This window comes from Telopea speciosissima, chromosome 8, assembly GCF_018873765.1.
Source record: "Telopea speciosissima isolate NSW1024214 ecotype Mountain lineage chromosome 8, Tspe_v1, whole genome shotgun sequence".
Taxonomy (NCBI): domain Eukaryota; kingdom Viridiplantae; phylum Streptophyta; class Magnoliopsida; order Proteales; family Proteaceae; genus Telopea; species Telopea speciosissima.
Genome location: NC_057923.1, coordinates 64510927 through 64533554, shown reverse-complemented (window position 1 = coordinate 64533554; position 22628 = coordinate 64510927). Strand labels below are relative to the sequence as shown.

The 22628-nt window shown below is 39.5% G+C and overlaps 2 protein-coding genes across 3 annotated transcripts; both read left to right on the top strand.

Moving 5' to 3' along the window:
* The first annotated feature begins 400 nt into the window (after window positions 1-400).
* On the top strand, window positions 401-1322 carry LOC122672571. Its single transcript, XM_043870031.1, has 2 exons — window positions 401-729; window positions 827-1322. The coding sequence occupies exons 1-2, from the start codon at window positions 401-403 to the stop codon at window positions 1320-1322; spliced, it is 825 nt and encodes a 274-aa protein (XP_043725966.1).
* Window positions 1323-4133: 2811 nt separating this feature from the next.
* LOC122671752 (G patch domain-containing protein 8) lies at window positions 4134-21726 on the top strand. Of its 2 annotated transcripts, none has more exons than XM_043869161.1 (8): window positions 4134-4152; window positions 4717-4790; window positions 5264-5459; window positions 8513-8667; window positions 8912-9055; window positions 9212-9315; window positions 9457-9610; window positions 21612-21726. In XM_043869161.1, the coding sequence occupies exons 2-8, from the start codon at window positions 4725-4727 to the stop codon at window positions 21693-21695; spliced, it is 903 nt and encodes a 300-aa protein (XP_043725096.1). In that variant the 5' UTR covers window positions 4134-4152; window positions 4717-4724; the 3' UTR covers window positions 21696-21726. The 2 variants fall into 2 exon arrangements, with proteins under 2 accessions (XP_043725096.1, XP_043725094.1); XM_043869159.1 differs by lacking the exon at window positions 4134-4152 and adding an exon at window positions 4387-4460.
* Window positions 21727-22628: the final 902 nt, after the last annotated feature.

Genomic DNA, 22628 nt, shown 5'->3' with positions numbered 1-22628 from the left:
ATATAAACGCCACGATATCTACTTATTATACTTTATATACCGACGTTTGTTCATAAACGCCGTCGAATGTTCCTATATGACTGCGTTTACTAGAAAACGCCACTAAGGCCCGTCTAAAAATGTCGTGAAAAATCCTTTTTCTTATAGTGTGTCAACCTCCATTTAATTTAATAGAGAAGCAATACAAGCATCAGCACTTTCTCTCAACCAATCTATATATAGGCCTTTTATTTGAACTCAACAATAGAACGGCTTAATTGAATGGATTTCATTTAAAAGTTTATAATACCCAACGTTTGTAAGTGGCAATGTTTCAAGTATATTTAAATTTTAGAATTTCTACCCTAGCACCTAACAAAAACTTTCCATAATTTAGAAACGTTGACTCAAATTGGAGTGGATGGGGAGTCGAAATGGTGTTTTCTCTGCTCGGAGTGCTTATCATCTCCTTTCAAATAAGGAGTCTTCTCATCGTTTATCTACTGCATCTGATTCAAGGATTCATGACTGGAGTATGGTTCCCGCTGATGTATGGAAAATCATCTGGATTTGTAGTACTTTACCCAAGATCCAACGGTTTCTATGGCGGGCTTGTGTTTGTGGACTTGCAACAGGAGATGCTCTAACTCGGCGTAATGTCGCTGCTGATCCGTTGTGTGGTCGTTGTGGTGAATGTGAAACAATTTCACATCTTCTATTAGGCTGTTCATATGCCCGAGTGGGCGAGTGGTATGGTTTGGTTGCCCACTTGGCTCAACCTCTTCGCTGAGTGGTAATCCTTCTCTTTCAGATTGGATTTTAAGTTGGAAATCATTTTCTATCTTAGGGAAGAAGGAATCCCAATCATTGATAGCCTTGTGAAGCTTTGTTTGTTTTTTTTATGGTTATCACGTACTGATCTGGTGTTTGGGCATAAAATATGGCAACCAAATGAGGTAATTTGTGCAGCGGTTAAAGCATTCCAGGAATTCGTTGATATTCAAACTACTGTTGATACTACTCCATCAACTGTATCATTACCTCAACAATGGATAGTGCCACCTGCAGGTTATGTAAAATGCAACTGTGATTCCAGTTTGTCTATGGATTCCTGCAAATCGGGGATTGGATTCATTTGTAGAGATCATAGTGGAGCCCCAATGGTTGCAATATCAGATCCAGTTTCTTTTTCTGATGTTTTGGTTGGTGAGGCAACTGTAATTCGATTGGCATTGTTGGAGATTATTTCAACTCGGTATGCGCGAGTCATGGTTGAGTCTGACAATATAAATCTGGTTACATACATTAGGGATGGTGGAGGGACTTCTCCTTTATTGATTTGAGTGATTATTGAAGATATCATTCAACTATCTTCTTTCTTTGTAACTTGTACTTTCACTTATGTTCCATGGGAGATTAACAGCGTCGCTGACTCCTTGGCTAGGAGGGCTTTGTCGTTAACATGCACGACTGACTGGTCCATTTCCACTCCATGGTTGCGTGAGATTTATCTCTCCTCGTTACCATGAGTTTGCATGTCTTCTATTAATAAAGACTTTGTTTACCCAAAAAAAACAAAAAAAAAAAAAGGGGGAGGGTTGGGCAGCCCACTCCAGGTAAGCGGGCGGACTTGCCCAATGGGAGAGGCAGGGTGGTTCTTTCCCATGGGGAGGGGAGAGAGATAGACACAGGTTTCCACCCAGGCAACATGTCCACCCTTTCCCAACATATATAGCTAAAGTATTTTAAGTGTTGGTCCTGAGTTGGATTTTGAGATATGGGTGCTTTTCTCCTATATATAATTTATATAATTTTTATTTTACTTTATCTACTTGTTGAATTTGAACAATGTTACTAGGAAAATGAATTTTGATGAATTATAAAGTTAAAAAGAAAAAATATTTCTAAGAATAAATATGTTGATATCTGAAATATAAAATAAAAAATAAAAAAAAGGAGGGAGAAAATTGCCAAAATTCTAAAGGAATCTGTTTTAATGAGCGGGGTGGCCTAAACATAAAATCTTTATATGAGAACGTAATTATTCCATAGTTGCATACCGAATGGGTTCATTGTTTACTAACAATGTGCATAGACATTCATGGGAGGCCACACCTATATAAGAGAGGATAATGATCTAATTTGGATCAAAATTTTGACATGTGGTCAATTCACACTTTCCTAGATGTCCAATGGTCAGAATTATCACATCAATCTATATGATAAAATGAGATGTACCTATTCAACGATTGGGGGCTGTTTCCTTGCATAATTTTCATGGAAGTCTCGCAATAATCTTATCTTTGGGAAGAATATTTGGACCCAAAAAGAAGTAATTGAGGCTGCTCAGTTAGCCCATTTTGAGTTCTTGAAGGCCCAACCCCCTGTGAAGAAGAACACTCCCAATAGTTTGCCTCCATCTGTGGATACTAAGAACTGGTCTCCGCCATCATGGCCCTTTATGAAGGTTAACGTTGATGCTTCTAGAGATCCAAGTAATGGGAAATATGGTATTGGAGTAGCGGTTTATAATCATATATGCCTGAAGGGATGTTAGTCTTGGACAAATCGAAAGTGAGTTGCTTAGAGGATATTGTCACATGCACACATGGCCTCTGTTGTGCCGCCGGATTTGCAACGTCGTCCTGCCGATACTGCAGAGGATCCTGATCCGATATTGTTGTGGGTGAAGCGTTATCCATTAGGAGTGGTATTCTTGAGGGCATCTCTCTTGTGGTGAATCACATTATCATTGAATATGGTAGTAAGGATGTGGTATCCTACCTTAAGAATCCCTCCAAGGCCCTCTGCCGTCCTTATAGCCAATTATTCCGAATATTAGGCATTCAACTATCTTTCCGCTTACATGTAACTTTGTTTTTATTCCAAGAGAGGAATCAATATTGTCGCAGACTCTCTTGCTCGAAAGGTCTATCTATGAGGTGTACGATAATGTGACCAAATTCCACTCCTTGGCTGGTGGAGAATTGTATTTTTCTCAAGGTGTGTTGTTCTTTGTGCCATAGCACAGGCTGCACTCAGGCATATGGGGTGGGCGCAATGACCACCCTACCTCCCTGAGTGGCAGGTCCATGTGCCTAGACGCAGCCTGCACTGCGACACAAAAAACATTCTCTCTTTCCTCGGTTATGAACCCCTCACTTTATTTTTTTGTTAAACAGTATGAACCCCTCACCTTTCGTAATATAGATCTCCTCTTAGCATAAAAAAAAACACTCAAGGCATCGAAGGGGGCAGGTACTGCCTTTGATCAAACCACTCCTAGTGATGTGAACTGAAGTATTGGTCTCCCACAAGTCACTAATTTTTACAGTCGCTGGTGCTATTAGGGCTCTTGGCAAATCATTCATCGGGGCCACTGCAATTACGGCTTCATTCTTCCATCCTCCATAGGTAGGAAAAGATGAAAGTGGATAAGTGAAGAGGCAGGGCTCCCTTGCCATTTCCAATAGATTCCGTTTCTTTTCGTCTTATTGGTTTAAGATTACATCATTACAAAACCCATAGCCTGTAGCCGGTTGTCTGTTGGAATTTGCTCTTAATTAGATCCACGGTTCTCCATTCTCCAGGGGTTGGTGTGGCCGTGTGGTAAACCTTCTCACCAGCATGGTTCGTAATCTCGGGTCGGATTGGATCGGTATCAATAGAGGCTGATCCCGAGATTAGATCGATACGGCAAGGTTTGACTGGATCGTTTTCTGGATTGGCCAACTCAGTTGGATCGGTCGATCCGATCCAACCTGAATTTATTTTTTTTCAAAGTTTTTAAGTTTTTTTTTTATATTATCTTAGCCGATATTCTAATCCCGAGATCAAAACATCCACCAACTTTGTCCGATACATGACCCGATCCATAAAAAAACAATTTTGAAGGGTTTTTTGACCGATCCGGACTGATTTGTACCGATCCGATCCCACGGAAAGGTTTTGGCAATGACCGAAACCGAATCCGATACCTGGATTTTTAACCTTGCTCACCAGTCACCATTGCTATTTTAAATTTGGCGTGTTAAGTATCTGTTAACTTTCCTGAAATTGTATTTTTCCCAAACCATTCGAAGTGGGAATTCGTACGTTGAATTGCGATCCGAAGATTTGACGATACATTTTGCTCTTAGTTTTCTGCTACTATTAGCTCTGCAATCAAAATTGGTTGTGTTTTTTTTTTTCATATACCTTTCATAGTCGCCTTTTCAGCATGAAATTCTAGGGTTTGTTGAATAGGAGTCGGTTTCTCGAATTCTAGGGCTTCTGGATGGCTTCACTGCTTGAAAGTGCTTCCTTCAGTTGAATTGGATTCAAGCTCTTCATTTTGTTTTGCTCTTACCATATTTTATTAAGAAAGACTACCCCTCAGTAAAAGCGGTTTGGTAGTACTTCTTGATTTCTTTCGCGCAAAGATTGGCGTTCTGAAATCCTCGCTTGCAGGTTTTTGCGTTTGAACTTTGATATTAGTATTGGTGAGTTTGATCCTTTTTCTATAGTATTTTGAGTATTTCGGAATCTCCCTACTGCAACCTTTAACCTTAGATCAGTAACAACTTTATTGAATTCTATCTTTCAGAAAGTAGTGGTCGATATTATCGACTCCTGTTCTACTTCCTTCATTCTCTGATAAGTGGATTATAGTGCAATGCCTTTGCTACTCTACTCTTTTTTTTTTGGGGTATCTGGTTTTTGTACGTGACATGTTTGTTGTTTGGCGTATGATTTCAGGGGTTTAAATGGAAACAAGATGGCATGATAGCAAACCGGAAGCAAGCAATGACGATAAACAGCAAAGAGAGGAGGTATGCACTTTGGTAATTGACATTCGGCTAGTTTATATTGACTGTAAATCAACTGTAGTATTTGGATGATTAATGAACAGTCTCTTTTCATCTTATGAGTTTGGAGAATTATGATAACTTTGTTTCCTGAATTGTTTATATGTCATTCGGGTAGAACAACTACCACATAAGGGAAAAGGAAAAAGTCATTGAGGTCATGTATCAGATGATCTTTGGTCTGTTGAAAAGCAAGTGAAATTTATAGGACTTGGGAATGCTATAGTAGGATGTCCAAGGAGACCATGTAATGGCTCTTTGTAGCTTAAACTTTTGTTTCATGAATGACTTCTGTATTTCCTGAAATATGTGGCATTTACCATCTTTACTTTTCTGCTAGACATTGTGAAGGTGACAAGAACAACTGACTCCTCAATAGATTGGGATATTTTATATATAAATTTTTTGAATTTTTGCTGCATGTTCCGGTGGTATAGGTTTATGAGACTTCCCTCATTGAAGATATGGGAGAGGATTTTCGTCTGCCAATTAATCACAAGCCAACTGAAAATCCTGATCTAGACAATGTGGAGCAGGCGTCATTGGAGACGCAGCTAACATCATCTAACATAGGGTTTAGGCTTCTCCAGAAGATGGGCTGGAAAGGGAAGGGCCTTGGAAAAGATGAACAAGGTATTTAAATTTTGTGAGTTTATTGGGTTAAGTACTTAATATCTTGTGCAGTGTGTTTAACGGCTGCAACCTTAGTTTCCGTATCATGTTTTACATGAGGATCTTTTTATGTGCGATTGCACGTTCTTTGTGTTTTAACAATTGATAGCTGCATATTTGTCCGTCAAAGAAAGGTCCCTTCTTTTAATTCCATATTTTTTTTTACTGTTATATGGGTTTAAATTGTTCTAATTGCAGTTTACATGTACATCAAACATTTGAACCTCAGTATAGCGACTTTATTAAAAAAAGAGTGACCCAGTACATGAGGTTCCCACTACTGCAGGGTCTGGGAGGGGCACATGTATGCAGCCTTTCCCCCTGCTATGCAGGAGAGGCTGTTTCCAAGTTTTGAACCGCAACCAACAGGTTACAACAGTAGCGCAACGGTTGCTGCAGGGTCTGGGAGGGGAAAATGTACACAGCCTTACCTCCTGCTTCGCAGGAGAGGCTGTTTCCAAGTTTTCAACCCGCAACCAACAGGTTACAATAGCACAACTTAATCGTTGCACCAAGGCTAGTATAGCGACCTCATTATCTATCGTAATTTCTCTACTTCTGTATTTGTTTCTTTTTCGGCGCGGATTGAAAGTTTTGGTTGTTTTCCTATGATCTGTGGACACTGACATGAGTGTCCTGTGCTGACATTCACTAGGATTGTTGGCAACTTGGCATGTCTACCCCTCGAAATCCTGAAAGGGGAAGTAGCCATGGAGATCTGATTGATCAATTATCCCTTTACTTGTATTTGAATATCTCCAGAATAAGCCATGCTCATCGTTGAAAGTGAAATCTCACATTGGGACAGCTTCATGCTTAGACATTAGAAGAGTATTTTTTATTCTCTTGGTTCTCTCAGTGTTAGAGAAAATTATATTACACAGGTGAAAAATTAAGTTGATAGTCAAAGTAAAGGGAATGGATATATTTATATGCATTAGGGTGAATTGTAATGCATGCAAATAAAGCAAGCCAAAGGTAACAATCAAGGAGAAATTTAGTGTACAAAGTAAAAAGTAGACCATCTTCGGCGCCTAGAGATGCCTAGCAGTGTCCAAACAAGTGTTCCACACAATACATGTGAACAGACAGGAAATGTTCTATGGGGAGGCAACCCCAAAACCATAGTTGATTTTTAAGTTACATTCCGCTCTATTCAGTATCCTCTTAAACAGATTCTGAAGAACATTGATCTGCGACTTTCTTTTAGTTGAAAAGGGGGGGGGGGGGGCGGAGGGGCAGGAGCGTGTGGGGGAGCCCAAGTTTTGACCACAGCTCGTGTCATCTTATTATGAGAATTTGGCAGATGTTGTATGTTAGTTATTATATTGAGATAAGAGCTTGTCATATCCTCTTGAAAGGCGGAATAATTGATTAACAAACTCTTCTATAAAAATTTAGGAGGTCATCTGACTTGGATAAACTTTCCAGTCTTATTTATCCCACGTATCTTTATTTTGTGAGTATTATACCCGTTTATTATATTTGTAGAATAACAAACAAAGCTATATATTGGACGCTACACCCACGCTCATTGGTCAAGTTTCAGTCTCAAACAAGGATGGGGAGTGCATCAATAACATAGTTGTCAAAGCATCGCCTAAGCGTCGCTTAGGCTTCCAGGAGAAAAATCTGGGCCAAGGCAAGCTGTCGCCTTATTGTGGAAAGCACCTGGGCGTCAGCAGCACTTGCTCACCCCTGCAACTCGACCCCCGATAAAGAGGAAACAACAATAGAAACACTGCCGCTACCACTGCCAGCGCCAGAGCAGCATAATAAGTAGTAGAAGATGAAGATGGAAGGATGGGAAGGAGGAAGAATAAGAAGATTGAAGAAGCAGTAGCAGTGGCAGCCACAACAATTGCCACCGACGAAGAAAATTTGCAGCGGCCACCGCCACGCTATCGTAGCTACCATAAAAGGAAAAAAAGAAAGAGGAGAGAGCATACCTGTTGAGTTCCAGCACTGCTGTCACTCCCTTCAACGGTGTTGCAGCCTCGTTGAGAACAAACAGCCACAGAGTCATGCTTCTTTCAACGTTGTGCATAGAGCACGTTTCCAGGAGGACAAGTGTTTTTTGCTATGCTATTCCCCTTGGTCCTCTAGTCCCCGCTTCCAGAATCCATCAACATGAAGAATGCCCTCAACTCCCCTTTTCTTTAATAAGATATTTATTTATCTTATTTTATATATTAATTCCCTCAACCCTGCTTTTTTTAATTAGTATTTGTGGCAGAATCCATCGAGAATGTCCTCAACCCCCTTTTTCTACTAAGATATTTGTGTATCTTATTTTAATATAAATAGGAGTATTATAATTAATGTATAAGTAAGGGCTGCAAAGTCTTTCTGGACATTTTAAGATTGAGATGGTGAAAAATATAGGAGAATACATTAATAAATACCAAAGCGCCTAGGCGACTCCTTGTCGCTTAAGCACTTAGCTGATCCTCGAACGCCTTGGAACTCCTAGCGCTTTGACAACTATCATCAAAAGTGTGTCCAAAGTGACAGTAAATTACTGATTATTCTAAATTGTCATTTTGACAATTTAATGTAAATTTGAGCTCACTTTTAGCCACTTACCTTGCTTATTTTGGGCAACAATTTGATCGATGAGATGGGTCTGATGTCTGCTATCACATAGTCTAACCCGCTTTTGTCCATGTCTGCAACGGAAAGGGATTTTGACTTGGTGATGGGCTAGTTGTTACTAATCTTGGTGACAATTAGATTTTTCATATTATTTAATGTCAGTCAGTGAACTGAACTAAGTAGAGGACTATGATTTCCAATTTTATGCCTGGTCGCAAGATTGAATAGGCATAGCTTCGTATAATGTAATTTTGTTTTGTGACAACATTTTATGGTTATCTGCAGGCATAGCTTCATGTAATTTACTTTTATTTTGTAGAGGACTATGATTTCCAACTTTTTGCCTGGTCGGAATATTGAATAGGCATAACTTCATTTAATGTACTTTTGTTTTGTGACTAACTTTTTGTGATCTGCAGGAATAGTTGAACCAATAAAAGCTGGCATAAGAGATCCCAAATTAGGAATTGGGAAACAAGAGCAAGATGATTTTTTCACTGATGAAGAGAATGTTCAACGGAAAAAGCTTGATATTGAGCTAGAGGAGACTGAGGAGAATGCAAAAAAGCGAGAGGTATGTTGTCAAATCCATAATCATCTGCACATAATCTATTACCAGATGTTCTGAGGTTGATGCGTTACCTTTTTTGAAACATACATCTAATAGCAGAAGGTAGCATATAGCATATATGTGTGTCTTTTGACGGGAATGATTTATCATAAGGGAACATCAACTTTGGAGGGTCTTGAGTATTTCGTGCAGTTTTTATTACCTGGTGGCTTGTACTGCCTGCTTCGTGCACATGATGAAAATCCAGGTGATAGCAGAACGTGAGCAGAAAATTCAAACCGAGGTGAAAGAAATACGGAAAGTGTTCTATTGTGATCTTTGCAACAAACAGTACAAATTGGCCATGGAATTTGAAGTTCACCTTAGTTCATATGACCACAATCACCGTAAGGTTAGTCATATCTTCCGTTGTCATATATGTAGAACTTTATGTAGGAGTACCATAGAGATAATTGGTGGTTTTGTTGTTGTTACCTCCCCTCAACCCCAATTTTATATTGTTAGGGTATTTTTAAATCTTGTCATCCCCTTCTTATGAGGTTTGCAGCGATTCAAAGAAATGAAAGAATTGCATGGTAGCAGCAACCGTGACGACAGGCAAAAGCGAGAACAACTACGTCAGGAAAAGGAGATGGCCAAGTTCACTCAGATGTATCCTTTCATATGTTTCTTTCTGTACAGTTGTTTTGGCCTTCATCCATGAATGTCTTGTTTCTTTTATTTTCCTTTTCGTTTACCTAAAGAGGATCATTACAATATCTTTTTGTTTTTCAATTCTTTAACACAATTTAGTGCAAATGCCAATAAGCAACTGCAGCAACTACAACAAGACCAATCCGGGGCAACTCCGATTACCAGAGCAATGGGAAGTGCTACTGCACTTGAAGATCTGGACCAGCGGAAGACATTGAAATTTGGGTTTTCTTCTAGAGGTGCTTCATCCAAGGTATGTCTTAAGTTGCAATAGTCGCTACTTCTGATTTTGCCATTGAAAATTGATGTTACAATGCATAGAAACCAGTTCAGTCCTATTTTACTAGGTATTTGAATGGATTTTACTAGGTATGTCTTGAGTTGCAATAGTCGCTACTTCTGATTTTGCCATTGAAAATTGATGTTACAATGCATAGAAACCAGTTCAGTCCTATTTTACTAGGTATTTGAATGGATTTTTCAATTCATGATTTTCACCTCTGCTTCTCGGGCTATCAATAGATTTGATCGAACTCAAAAAACCTAGTCTATCCAAACAAATTATGTTCTATGCTAACTAATAATTACAGTAGGTCCTTTTATAATCAACATTGTATAAATAAATAATCTCTTTTAGATAATATTATTTGAGGAACTAAAACCATTGGCTGTTGAGCACTACAGCCCACTGAAATTTTGTGATGGGAAAGCTAGAGCCTAATGGGTTTTCAATAGTGCATGTGTTTCTCCTAAGAGTATAATACAATATCTAGATATAAGCTTCAACTAAATTAAGAGAATGAGACCTATGGCAACAATAGAGGTAGGCTTCATTTGGTACTTCAAACAACTTGGAGTTGCTATGTATTTATTTAATGAGTACAGGACTTTGTATAATAGAATGATACAGGGCAACAGTATAGTTTTAGGGTTTTTTGGACATAAAACTGTCATTGATAAAGTATTTTGGATTGGCTAACTGAAAACATAGGCTTGGAAAACCAGATTTTGAAGATTGGGTGATGGGTGTACAGGCAATTGAGTTGAAGTTTTATAATGGGGGTAGGATTTGCTACGTGACAAGGGACTTTTCTTGGAAAAAAGAAAGGGGAAGGAAAAAAAATACATAAGAAAGAAACTATGGGATTTTGGCTTTAGAAGAAAGTTGAGGAATTCCGAACTTCAAGAGATCTCCAACTTAATAATTTGGATTGGAGATTCTTCCCCTCATTTAATGAACTGGGTAAACAGGTTGGTCCTTGTCTTGTACTGCCTTTTTTTTTTTATTTTAGCTATGATCCCTCTTAATTGCTTGCCAACAATCCTAGACAGGTTTTCCCTGTTGTGCAGTATAAGTACAAGTTGTTTTGGAAAAGCCAGGTGCTCCCAAGTATGAGGCTTTGGTTTGGGAGGGTAGTCATGAAAAAAACCTAGAAGGGTGAAGAGAAGCTTTATTTTCCCCAAGGTATATTTGATGTGCATGGTGAGCTGGAAATATGCTTGTCACCTCTTTCTCCTTTGTCCCTTAGATGTGTGACAGTATGGGCCCATTTTGTGGCCCTCTTCAACTATAATAAGAACTACCCTTCTAAACAAGGAAATTTGTAGATTTTTACCGTTATGGTAATCAACTTCCTTCTACAAAAGGGGAAAGTTGTGATTTGGTGCTTTGTTTGCTTGGTGGTTATTTGGACTAGACAAGTAGAGAGGAATGACAGAATGTTCAGAGGCTAGGTGAGGCCTTGCTGGTTTCATCACTACGGAGTTGAAGGCTATCATGAAAGTTCTCGAGATTTACTCATCCTACAGATGACTTGAGTTGATTATTGAGGGTGGTGCAGCCTTGGTTATGAAGTGGCTATCCTCAGATTCTGGGGCCCGTGATGGTGCCTGCATCTTGTCAGAAAAGCTAGATGCCTCAGTGTTTGTGGCAATGTCTCTTTCACGATCAGATCTGTCAATGGCCTAGCTTATGATTTAGGTAGGACTGCTGTCAATACATAGGGCTTGTATTTGGGATCTTACTCTGTTGTGCAGCTTATCTGTTGGTTTGTTGATCCTTATGACCTTTGTTGCTATTCTATGCTATTCTCCTGTACTTTCACTTTCCTATGAAATTTGTTATCTTAAGAAAAAAGATAGATTTTTTTTTTTTCTTGTTTCTTGTTTTTTATTTGGGTTGGGGAGGGTGGATGGAGAAACAGAAAAAAGGTTTAGATTGGATGTACTGGTGTTTTATCAATGGATCTCATAACTTGCGGGTCTTGAAAGCATTACTGTTAAGAAACTTGGATTGGACACAAATTCAGTGAGGTAGTAGAAGCAATTCTTTGTTATCTTATTTGAAGAATAAAGTGTAATGGACCTTTTATACACTTCTAATTAATCAAACACCCAATCTACCTCAACTTTAAAACAGAAAAACCATGTCATAGACTGCTATCATACTAGTATTTCAGAGAAAATATTGTCTAAGAGAAGTATCAGGGATGGGATGCTGACTTAAACTTAAAATCAACTAGAATGGAATCTAGAAAGCTGGAATAACAGATGAGATAAGAAGAAATGGAGATAAAATAATTCCTGAAAAAAAAGATAAAATAGGGAAAAATCAAGTTTTAGCCCAGATAAGCAGGGGAAGTGCCTCAAAAGTGAGTCCCAAGTGGCGCTTGCCTGGTGACAAATAGAATTGGCATTGGATGCTTTGTGCCCCTGCTTAATGCATACATAACATTTAAATGGAGGGCATCTCATGTTATTTTGTCCAAAATTACATGCTGAGGCATCTAGTGTAATCTTATTCTAGTTAAAGACCACAAGGTGCTCTTTGGAAGAGGTTGAGGGTTATGTTAGGGAAATCCTTTGTTCCTTCAACTCTGGACCCTCCTCCCTATCTTTTCGCCCAACTTCACCCCTATCAATTCAGCTGTTCCTAAAGATTGATGAGATATATAGGAACACCCCTTTCTGTCTCCCTGATCATATATATGCACGGATGGTGCCTATCTCTTTCTGATTAGATTTGAAGGGACGGAGTCCGAACTGAACCATGGTGGCAAGGAAAAGTTTGATTCAGAGTGAGAAAAAGTGGCAGAAATTCAAACAGCAATATGTTTTGATACGTTGATCCTCCCAAAGAATACAAGCGAAGTTCCGTCATTGAGTAAGAAATGGGAAATTCATGTAAGATTAGAATCCCCACCACATAATAGTGCACCATTGCAACTTCATTGATGTTTCTCAACCAGAACACTAAGAGCTATCTATCAGGAGAATCTTGTAGATATCTAGGAATTGTTCATTCAATTGAGTCCAAATAAGTCGTCGTTTAAATCAAGATTACCTCTGACTGCGACACCCTCAGCTTCTATTGAAATTAAGTCAGAAGCTTCCCCGAACCCTATCCTACCTTGCACCTGTTATTTTTCTGTCTTGTTCATTCCCTGTTTATTATACAGTTTAGTTTTCAAAATGGGATACTTAATAGTTGTTACAATATCAGAATTAGAAACCAGCAATCATAAGATCACAAGGGAGAAAATGAAAGAGAAGAAGAATGGAGATTGCTAGGAAGACTTGCAACTGATAGTTGCAGCCTCCCCCCTCCGCTTCATATCATTGTATAGAATTCACATTACACAGTTTCCTAACAGAACTAGGAAAGTAAGTCAGCAAGGAAATTGAATCTAGAGTGAGAGAGAATAATACCAAGTCCCACGGTTTAACACTCCCCACTACCGCTGGGACACAAACACCAATAATCCACGATAGGGGGACTCCCCTATCGTGATATACAATAATACCAAGTCCCATGGTTTGACACTCCCCCTCAAACTGGAGCATATAGGTCACCCATGCCTAGCTTAGAACAGCCCTTTGGGAACACAGCATCAAACAGAGGCTTGGTAAACAAGTCACCAAGCTGATCAGCAGAGGAGACAAATGGAGTAGTAATCAGTTTCTTCATGACAGCATCTCGCACAAAATAGAAACCAACTTCAATGTGTTTGGTTCGTTCATGGAACACTGGGTTGTTGGCGATGTAGATAGCTGCTTGGTTGTCACAAAACATCTGCATGGGTTTAGTTATCGGAAAACCCAATTCTTGAAGTAGAGACCTCAACTACATCAACTCAGCTGCAGTATGAGCCATCACTCGATGCTCAACCTTAACTGATGTAAATAAGTCACTTAGGGCTTATTTTAGTGGAAAATAAGCTTTGGGTCGGGTTATATATGTGTTGGGCTTTTGATCCCATGGATTTATTTTGTAATTGGCCAATTTAATGGGCCTAAAATATGGGTAGAAAGTAGGAAAACGGGATCTACTTAGTTTAGTTAGAGTCCTATTTTGAGTTTGTTTTCTTTATTATTTAATTTTCTTAGTCAATTTAGGTTACCTTATTAGTTAAGGATAGGGTTAGGCCTTTCCTTTTTAGTGTCTAAGTCTATTTTTGAGTCTTCTATATAAGTTTGTAACGGAGGCCAGCATTGTACACAAATTTGATTAATGAAATATTGGCTTTAGCCTTTCCAAAAATCCTAAGATGGCTTGGGTGAGATGCCCATTCCCTTTCTCATCCCCTTCCATTACTTATGGAATCCAAACCTAATTTTGTTCAAATCGAGTTCAAGAGTGCTACAAGCTGTTGGGATTTCTTTCAACTGATTGTCACATTGGTTTCTTGAAGATTATTACATCAAGATCATTGCTGCTTCAACAGGTTACAAATATGTGGTTTTTTATTTGTTACTTCAACCAAGGAAATTGTTCCCTCATTTGAGTTCCCATTGTTCTCTTAGTTCCCTCATCCGATTTTAATTCCCATTGTTCTCTTGTTTCCATAGTTGTCAAGGCGTCGCCTAGGCGGCGCCTTGGTCGACTTGGTCGCCTAGGCGGGCGCCTTGGACGCCTTGTTCGCCTAGTTGGTGTCGCCTTAAACTTTGGCCCTCTCCACCGCCTTGGGTCGCCTAACCGCCGTGACAACTATGCTTGTTTCCCTTATTCATAGTTATTGTTCTTTTGGTTCCCTCATATGATTTCTTGTTTATTGGATGTGTGTTTTTTTCATTTGATCATGCCTGGGATTAGACCTATTCAGGTTGTAGTCTTACATTATTAGAACTACTTCTAGCCACCATTGTTTGTTTCTTGCTTCTCCAAGTGACTAGATTTCCTCCAACAAATGTACAATAACTTGTGGTTGACCTACGATCACCATCAGCACCAGCTTAGTCAACATCAGAAAAGCCAATCAGATCAATATTGTGATGAGGACGATAAATGATCCCCTTCCCTGGAGCCCCCTTTAAATACTTCAACACACAAGCAGCTACCTCCGAGTTAATTTGCTGTGGTAACTGCATAAATTGACTAATAACAACAAAAGCAAATGAAATGTCTGGTCTGGTAACGGTCAAGTAAATTAGCTTTCCTATAAGTCATTTATACTGATGCATATCTTTGAAAGTGTCACCATCATTGGCCCCAAACTTCTGATGTGGATCCATAGGGGTGTCAACTGGCTTGGAAGCAAGCATACTAGTCTCAAATAACAGGTCTAATACATACTTTCTTTATGATAGACGAATACCTTTCTTGCTTCGTAGGACTTAAATGCCAAGGAAATACCGGAGGGCACCCATATCTTTCATTTGAAAATGTTGATAAAGATAATTTTTCACCTCTGCAATCCCAGAGACATCGTCTCTAGAGATAATGATATCATCGACATAGATAACTAGTATAACCACCTTAGAGCCTTGGTGTCTTGCAAACAAAAAGTGGTCAGAATAGCATTGTGAGAACCCATAACAAGTAATGATGGAGTTGAACTTGTCAAACCAGGCTCTAAGTGATTGTTTCAATCCATATATTGCCTTGTGAAGTTTGCAGACTTTGTCAGAATTCTACCCCTGAGCAACATACCCCGGAGGTTGCTCCATATAAACTTCCTCTTGTAGGTCATTATATAAGAATGCATTTTTTATGTCCATCTAATACAATGGCCAATCTAAATTCACAGCCAATGAGCCAAAGAGATTACACGAATAAAAGTTAAACAAGCCACAAGAAAAAATGTCTCAAAATAATCTACCCCATAAGTCTAAGTAAACCCCTTGGCAACCAACTGAGCTTTAAGGTGCTCAACAGATCCATCTTGGTTGTATTTGATAGTATAAACCCATCAACACCACACAATATCTTTACTTGGTGGGAGATCCACAAGAGTTAGGGGTGTCAACTGGTTGGGCTCGGTCGGTCTCAGTCGGGCCTCGCCAATTTTACAGGCTGCACCGTGTCTGACCGTTTAGGCATTCGGGCTTGCCTTGGGCGGGCATGGTATGGTTTCATTTCGGTCGATCGGTGTTCGGTCTTTCATCGGGGCAGCCTTATTCGGGCTAAACGGGCCTAAACCGGGTCTAAAACGGGCTAATGAGCCGTTTAATTCTAAACGGTCTCTAAATGGTGTGGGCTTATTAATTGACATGCAACCAGAATTTTAAGTTCAAACCATCACACCGTTGGGCAGTCACTGTACACCTCAACTCAAAGTCAAATAGAGCTTATCCCAACTAAAATAGCAGCACAACACCGAATAGAAGTACATCTAACAAAGTAAGTAGAGGGAAAAATAATAGCAGCACAACACCGAATAGAAACACATCTAACAAAGTAAGTAGAGGGGAATAAAAAAATAGCAGTCGGGCTATAACAGGGCGGTCTAGGTCGGGCCTGGAATCGGTCAGTCCGGTCGGGCGCTTGACGGGCTAGGACCCCACACCGGGACCACCCGATTACTAAACGTGTCGAGCTTAAGCCATTTTCCTACCAGGGTGAGATAAGGCCTCATGATGGTTTTTCAGAAGAGAGAGAGTAGACAGAAAAAGCGAATTTGTGAATCAGAGATGGAGGATGAGTAATAAACACATAATTTTCAATGGGGTAGGCAGTCAGAGAGTTTTGAGTACAAGAGTGAGTACCTTTTCAAAGAGCAACTGGTAAGTCAGCAGGATGAGCAGAGCCAAGATCAAACTGTGTGGTGGGTTGAGCGGAGGTGGAGCTCGATTGTGGAGACACTATCTTCTTTCGCTGTTGATATGCATATAGTGGAGGAGAATCAAAGGGAACAACCCTCAGAATGGGTGGTGCATTTTCAGTATCTATCGGGGACAATATCGATAGTAGTAGGGAGTGAGTAATATGAGGTATTCTCAAAAAATGTTACGTTAGCGTCAACAAAATGTTATGAGTAAGCGGATCCTAACATCAATATCCCTTCTGAGTTCTAGAATAACCAAGAAAAATGCACTTAACTGCCTGGGGAGACGACTTATCAATGTGAGGTTGTAAAAGATGAACAAAACACACACAACAAAAATTGAGGGTGGAATAACAAATAAAGACTCATTAGGATACAAAACAGAAAATGGTACTTGGTTGTCCAGTACCGAAGAGGGCATTTTGTTAATGAGAAAGCAAGCAATGAGAATAGCATCACACGAACAGTGTTTACGGACGGACATTCATATGCAGCATAAGAGATCGTGCAACTTCCAAGAGTTGTCTATTCTTATGGTCAGCCACTCCATTTTGTTGGGGTGTGTAGGAGCAACTTGTTTGATGAACCATACCAGTAGTCAAGCAAAATCCAGAAATCTCACACTTTAACATACTCGAGAACATTATCAGACCAAACAATTTTAATGGAAGCATCAAACTGGGTTTTTGTTTCTCGATGAAAACTCTTAAAAACATTAAGAAGTTGGATCGATCTTTTAACAAGTAGACCCAAGTCAACCAGGAATGATCATCCATAAAACTGACAAATAATAAGCACCTAATCGATTACGAACCTGACAGGGGCCCCAAATATCAGAATGTACTAACGAAAAATAAAGATGAATTCCTAGAGACACTACAAGAAGGAAATAACGACCAATGATGTTTCGTCATTTCACATGCTTCACATTCAAGACGGGAGATGGACTTGCAACTTGGAACCATTAGCTGATGCTTAGATAAAGATAGATGTCCAAGGCGAAGATACCATTGGAGAGGAGAAGATCCACTTGTAGCAGCGGCAGCAGTAGACGATCCAATGTCATCCAAGTAATAAAGTCCCACTCGTTCAAGCCCTCCACCAATTGTCCTCCTTGTCTGAAGGTCCTAAAAGATACTATAAGAAGGATTAAACGTAACAGAGCAGTTAAGTGATTTGGTGAGCTGACTAACTGATAAAAAACTTAATGGTAAACTAGGAACATGAAGGACTGATGGCAATGACATAGATGATGTGGGTGAAACTGTACCCTATCCTATTACCATGGTGGAGGATCCATCAATAAGAATGACAGGAGATGAATGATGAACTATTGAAAGGGAAGAAAAAAGATGGGACTTACCGATCATATGAGAAGAAGCACTAGAATTAATAATCCACGGAGTAGTGGTGGTGGCAAGAAGAGCAGAGTTACCTGAGTGGGCTAAAGTGGCTGTAGAGATGGAGGCAGATGACTCAAGCTGTTAAAGACGCTTGAGAATGTGGTTGTAATCATCCCGAGACATAGACACTGTAAAAGAACTCCAAGATGCAGACAGAAAAGTGACTAACTTATTGGCCCAATCTAGACGACCATGCTTAGCCCAACATGTATCAATGTATGATTTGCCTTGCCATAGAAGGTACATTGTCGAGAAGATTTGTCAAATGGCTATCTACCTGTACCACGACCACTAGGCCATTGTCCACGGCCTCTCCCAGAGTAACCTGAACCACGTCCTCAACTAGCAATAAAGGCTGAACTTTCCTTTAGAGAAGGAGAAGAATCAACCTTGGAAGGTGTGAAGTGCATTGAAGACAAGAGAATGTTTCATTCAAGGTAAGCACTTTCTCACTAGCAAGGACTTGACTCTTGACAGACTGTTAGTCAGGATTAAGACCGGCTAGAAATTTTGCAACATGAAACCCAGCTCGTTGAATCTTCAATTGTTCCAGATCAGTAGTTGTAACGACTGAAGCATCCATTCAATGACTGGTCTGTAATTGAATAATTTCTCATACAGCTCAAAAGTCCGAGAAATATTTTTCTGGAGAGAAATTTTCCTTGAAATCATTCCAAACCCCCCTTCGCTGTAAAATGAAACACGATATTAGCAGCAATAGTAGGGTCAATACTATTCCACAACCAGATCTTGAGTGTGGAATTCTCTCACATCCAATCTTCATATGTCGTGAGAGAAGCAGGGTCTTTAGGATCAACTGTAGGAGGATCATCAGTAAGGAATTTCATCTTGCCTTTAGCATGAATGTAGACAAGGACTGCTTGAGACCATAACATGTAATTGGATACACCATTGAACTTGATGTTGGTAATCTGAATATGAAGAGAGTCCACCGGAACCTTTGGATCAGCCATCATGCAAGTAGGCAATATGGGGATCAATGAAAGCATCAACAGCACCAAGAAACAGTAGCAGATTCACAGTTTAGGAGCAGTAGAAGAGTTCTGAAGTAGAACAGCAGCAACTAGTAGTAGCCGGCAGCTTTAAATTTCCAGAAGAATACAATCGGTACCTTAACCAGGCAGAATTAAGTGATTCTAAAAAAAGGCAGCACTGCAGGTCTGATGGACCTAAATCTGAGGTCGAAGAACTCCCTGGCTATAAAAAATAAATCCCCAAAGTTGGGTAATGATCTGGTGGTCAAATCTTAATTACCACTGGAAATTGAGATGTCCAAAAACACCTCAAAAAAACAGAGTATCACCCGCAGCCTTTTTTTTGTTTTTTTCAATGACAGTGTAATCACACAAACCACACACCAATCCCAAAAGGTGTCACCTGTAGACTTGGAGAAGATGTATAGCAGTTAATCGAAAACCTTGTGGTTGGCCAATATGGATCGAAGGTACCTCTCTGGTTGTGCAAAATAGTGCTCAAAGGAGGAAGACCATACAATGGCCTAAAAACAAATATAGGCAGCTTGATGATGGCGGTAAAACAGAGGATCCAGAATTGATAACGGCAGTGATCTTCAAAGAACTATCAATGTCAGTAGTCAAAGAACTCCATCAGCAGGTAGGTATAGTATAAAAAAGCCCTAGTTTAGTTTGTATTCATAGCATCTCAACTAGGGCTTCGTATGAGCAGTAGGCAGCATGGGCTGCTGCAACCAGAACCGAGGCTTGTTTGTGTGACTATCAAACAAGAGAAGGATGAACGGTGGTAACTGGTTAATAAAGCTCTGATACAATGTTACAATATCAGAATTAGAAACCAGCAATCACAGGGGAGAGAATGAAAGAGAAGAAAAATGGAAAGATTGCTAGGAAGACTTGCAATCTATAGTTGCACCCTTCCCCCTTCATATCATTAGATAGAATTCACATTACACAGTTTCCCAAGAGAACTAGGAAATTAAATCAGCAAGGAAATCTAATCTAGAGAGATGGAGTTCTAGACTAACAAGGAAGATACTAATAAGAGAGAAGAGAGAACACCTAACAACCACTACTGCTGGAACACAAACACCAATAATCCACAATAAGTGGACTCCCCCTATTGTGATATACAATAATACCAAGTCCTAAGGTTAACAATAGTAAAGATAGAAAAAAAAAAGTGGCTCAATAAGGAAAGTGGGACTTTGAGGGCAACACTCATACGATGTGGAACGAGATGATAATTTGTATTGAGAAGGTTGCTAAAGAGGTACTAGGGGAATCGAAAGGTAAATGTCATTCCCCTGTGGAGACTTGGTGGTGGGATGATGAGGTCCAAGCAGCTATTAAGACTAAGAAAGCTAATTGTAAGACATGGCGAAGGACTAAAGAGCTAGATGATCTAAAAAGGTATAAATTTTTCAGAAATGAAGCTAAGAACATTGTGGGGAAAGCAAGGGCGAGGAAATATGATCTTTATGACAATCTGAACACAAAGGGGAAAAAGGATAGCTAAAGTAAGAGCAAGGAAGAGTAGAAATTTTGACCATGCTAGATGTATTAAAAGTGATGTGGTAGAGTACTAATAAGGGATGAGGACATTAAGGAGAGATGGAAAGAATGAGGATGATGAGATGGATGTGTGGCAAAACTAGGAAGGATTAATTAAGGAATGACCATAGAGTTGAGTTGGGAGTAGCCCCGATTCATGATAAGCTACGAGAGAGTCAATTGAGGTGGCATAGTCATGTTCAACGGAAGCCTTGTGATGCTCCAGTTCGGAGGAGTTATTTGATTCAGATCGAAGGAACTAAAAGAACCGGGGGCAGGTAGGCCTAAAATAACCACAAGTGAAGTAGTGAGGAAACTGGAAAGACATGCATAGCTTAGGCCTCTTGTCTTGTAAGCTTCAAATAGACCCGATTGGAGAGCAAGGATTCATGTAGCCGACCCCATTTAGTTGGGATAAAGCTATGATGATATTGTTGGGAAAAAGGGTGGCTAACAGTTAAATTTCTTCTTCCAATCAAAGAAGAGCTTTTGCAGCATAGTTCAATCACCCGTCTTTCTTTCTCATTTCCTCTTGTAGAAGCAAAGATCAAGCAAGCCCTTAAGCAAAATTTATGCCTTGATGGTAAAGGCTGCTTCAGCAATCTGCACAAGAAGAAACCCACAATCTGAACCCTTTCTTCTAATTGTTGCATCGACATGTAACTAGAAATCTCAAAATGCACCCCAGCTTCCAGGCTGCACGGGAGTTTTGTGTTTTGGTAAAATTATGTGGAAATACCCCCATCCACCAGGCACCTGGTCGCTTAAGTCTGGGGCATAGAACATCCTGTGCCATCATGAGGCCGTCATGACAAAAAGATTTTGCCATTATAAAATGGAATTTTCGTAAGAGGACGTGATAGTGCAATGGCTATCTTGCCTGTCCGTTTGTTAAAGCGTAAAAGCCATGAAAAAGGAAAATTTTCAGGTAATTTTATATTTTTGCACTGGTTTTACCTAAGATTTTTCCTTCTACATGGATTTTACCTTGCAACAAACGGAACCTTAATTGTAATGTTGCTTTGCATGAGTTGGTGAGAATTTTGTTTGAATGAGCTTATGATATTGATATCAACTAAACTTCGATTTTCACCAAAAATGAAATAAACTTTGTTGGTTTCATGTGTGTGCGCTGGTTTTATTCTTTGCATAAAAAAGAACCGTGGATGTCCCATGTATCCTGTATTAAGCATCCAACCCATATTATATACAGTATTTTTTTTCCTTAAATACTAATTCTATGTTATAAATTTTTTCAGAACTCATTTAGCACTGCTTTAAAGAAGTCGAAAGTACCAGTAAAGGTATCATCTGTTTTTGGGAATGATAGCGATGAAGAATAGCATGCTTGGATCAGTGGTGACTGCTTGTACCTGCGTTTAACTTGAAGGGAATTTCGTGTTAATCAATGACAAAAAATTGCTCATAAAACAATTCAAGTGGTTGAGATATATTGTACTTGAAATAATCAGGTTTCTTTCCTTTGACTGCTCTGTCTTATACTGTAACTTGAACTTCATATCACCTTGGCTATATGTTTTTTTATTGATGTTACTGGCCAAGGAGCTTCGCAGGTTAAGGATGGGATTGAGGACCCTTTGTTGTTATTGTTACTCTTCTTCGCCTATCTCCCTTCAAGCAATTCAAGCTGCCACTGGTACACAAATTGATCATGGAACAGCTGTACGGGCTTTACAAGTAAAACACGCTGGCACTTCCCACAACTCATGTTCCAGGGTGCAAGTCTTTTGACTCTGTCAAACTTTGGTTTTCTATTTGGAAGAATCACGTTTTGATGATGTGATCCGAGTCTTCGTTCCTGGCTATGGATTTATTTTTGGCTGCCTATGAATCTAAAGTTCATATCAACTATGTGCCATTTATGCACCTAAATACTTATGATCATGAGTTTGCACGAACAGTTGCAATGCTCCCTATTGTGGTTAGGGAGGATTGCTGATGACACTATTTAATCAACCTCACCAGAAGTTAAGAGTTCACCAAAGAACACAGTACAGAGATGAAACCTAATCATGGAAAACCTGTGAAACTTCAACCCATCGTGAACAAATGAAACGGGACACCAGAATTGTATCGAGAGATTGTTCGGAAACAATAAGAAAGAATTTTGAAAAACAAAGGGAGACAGCTGGAAAAATAGGGAGAAGTAATCACAGATAAGTAGCAAACCGATTCTGGCTTTGTTACAGCAGTTTTTGTTGGGAAAAGCTCCTCAAGACCTAAAATTATACATTGTAGCATGATTTAAAGATCGA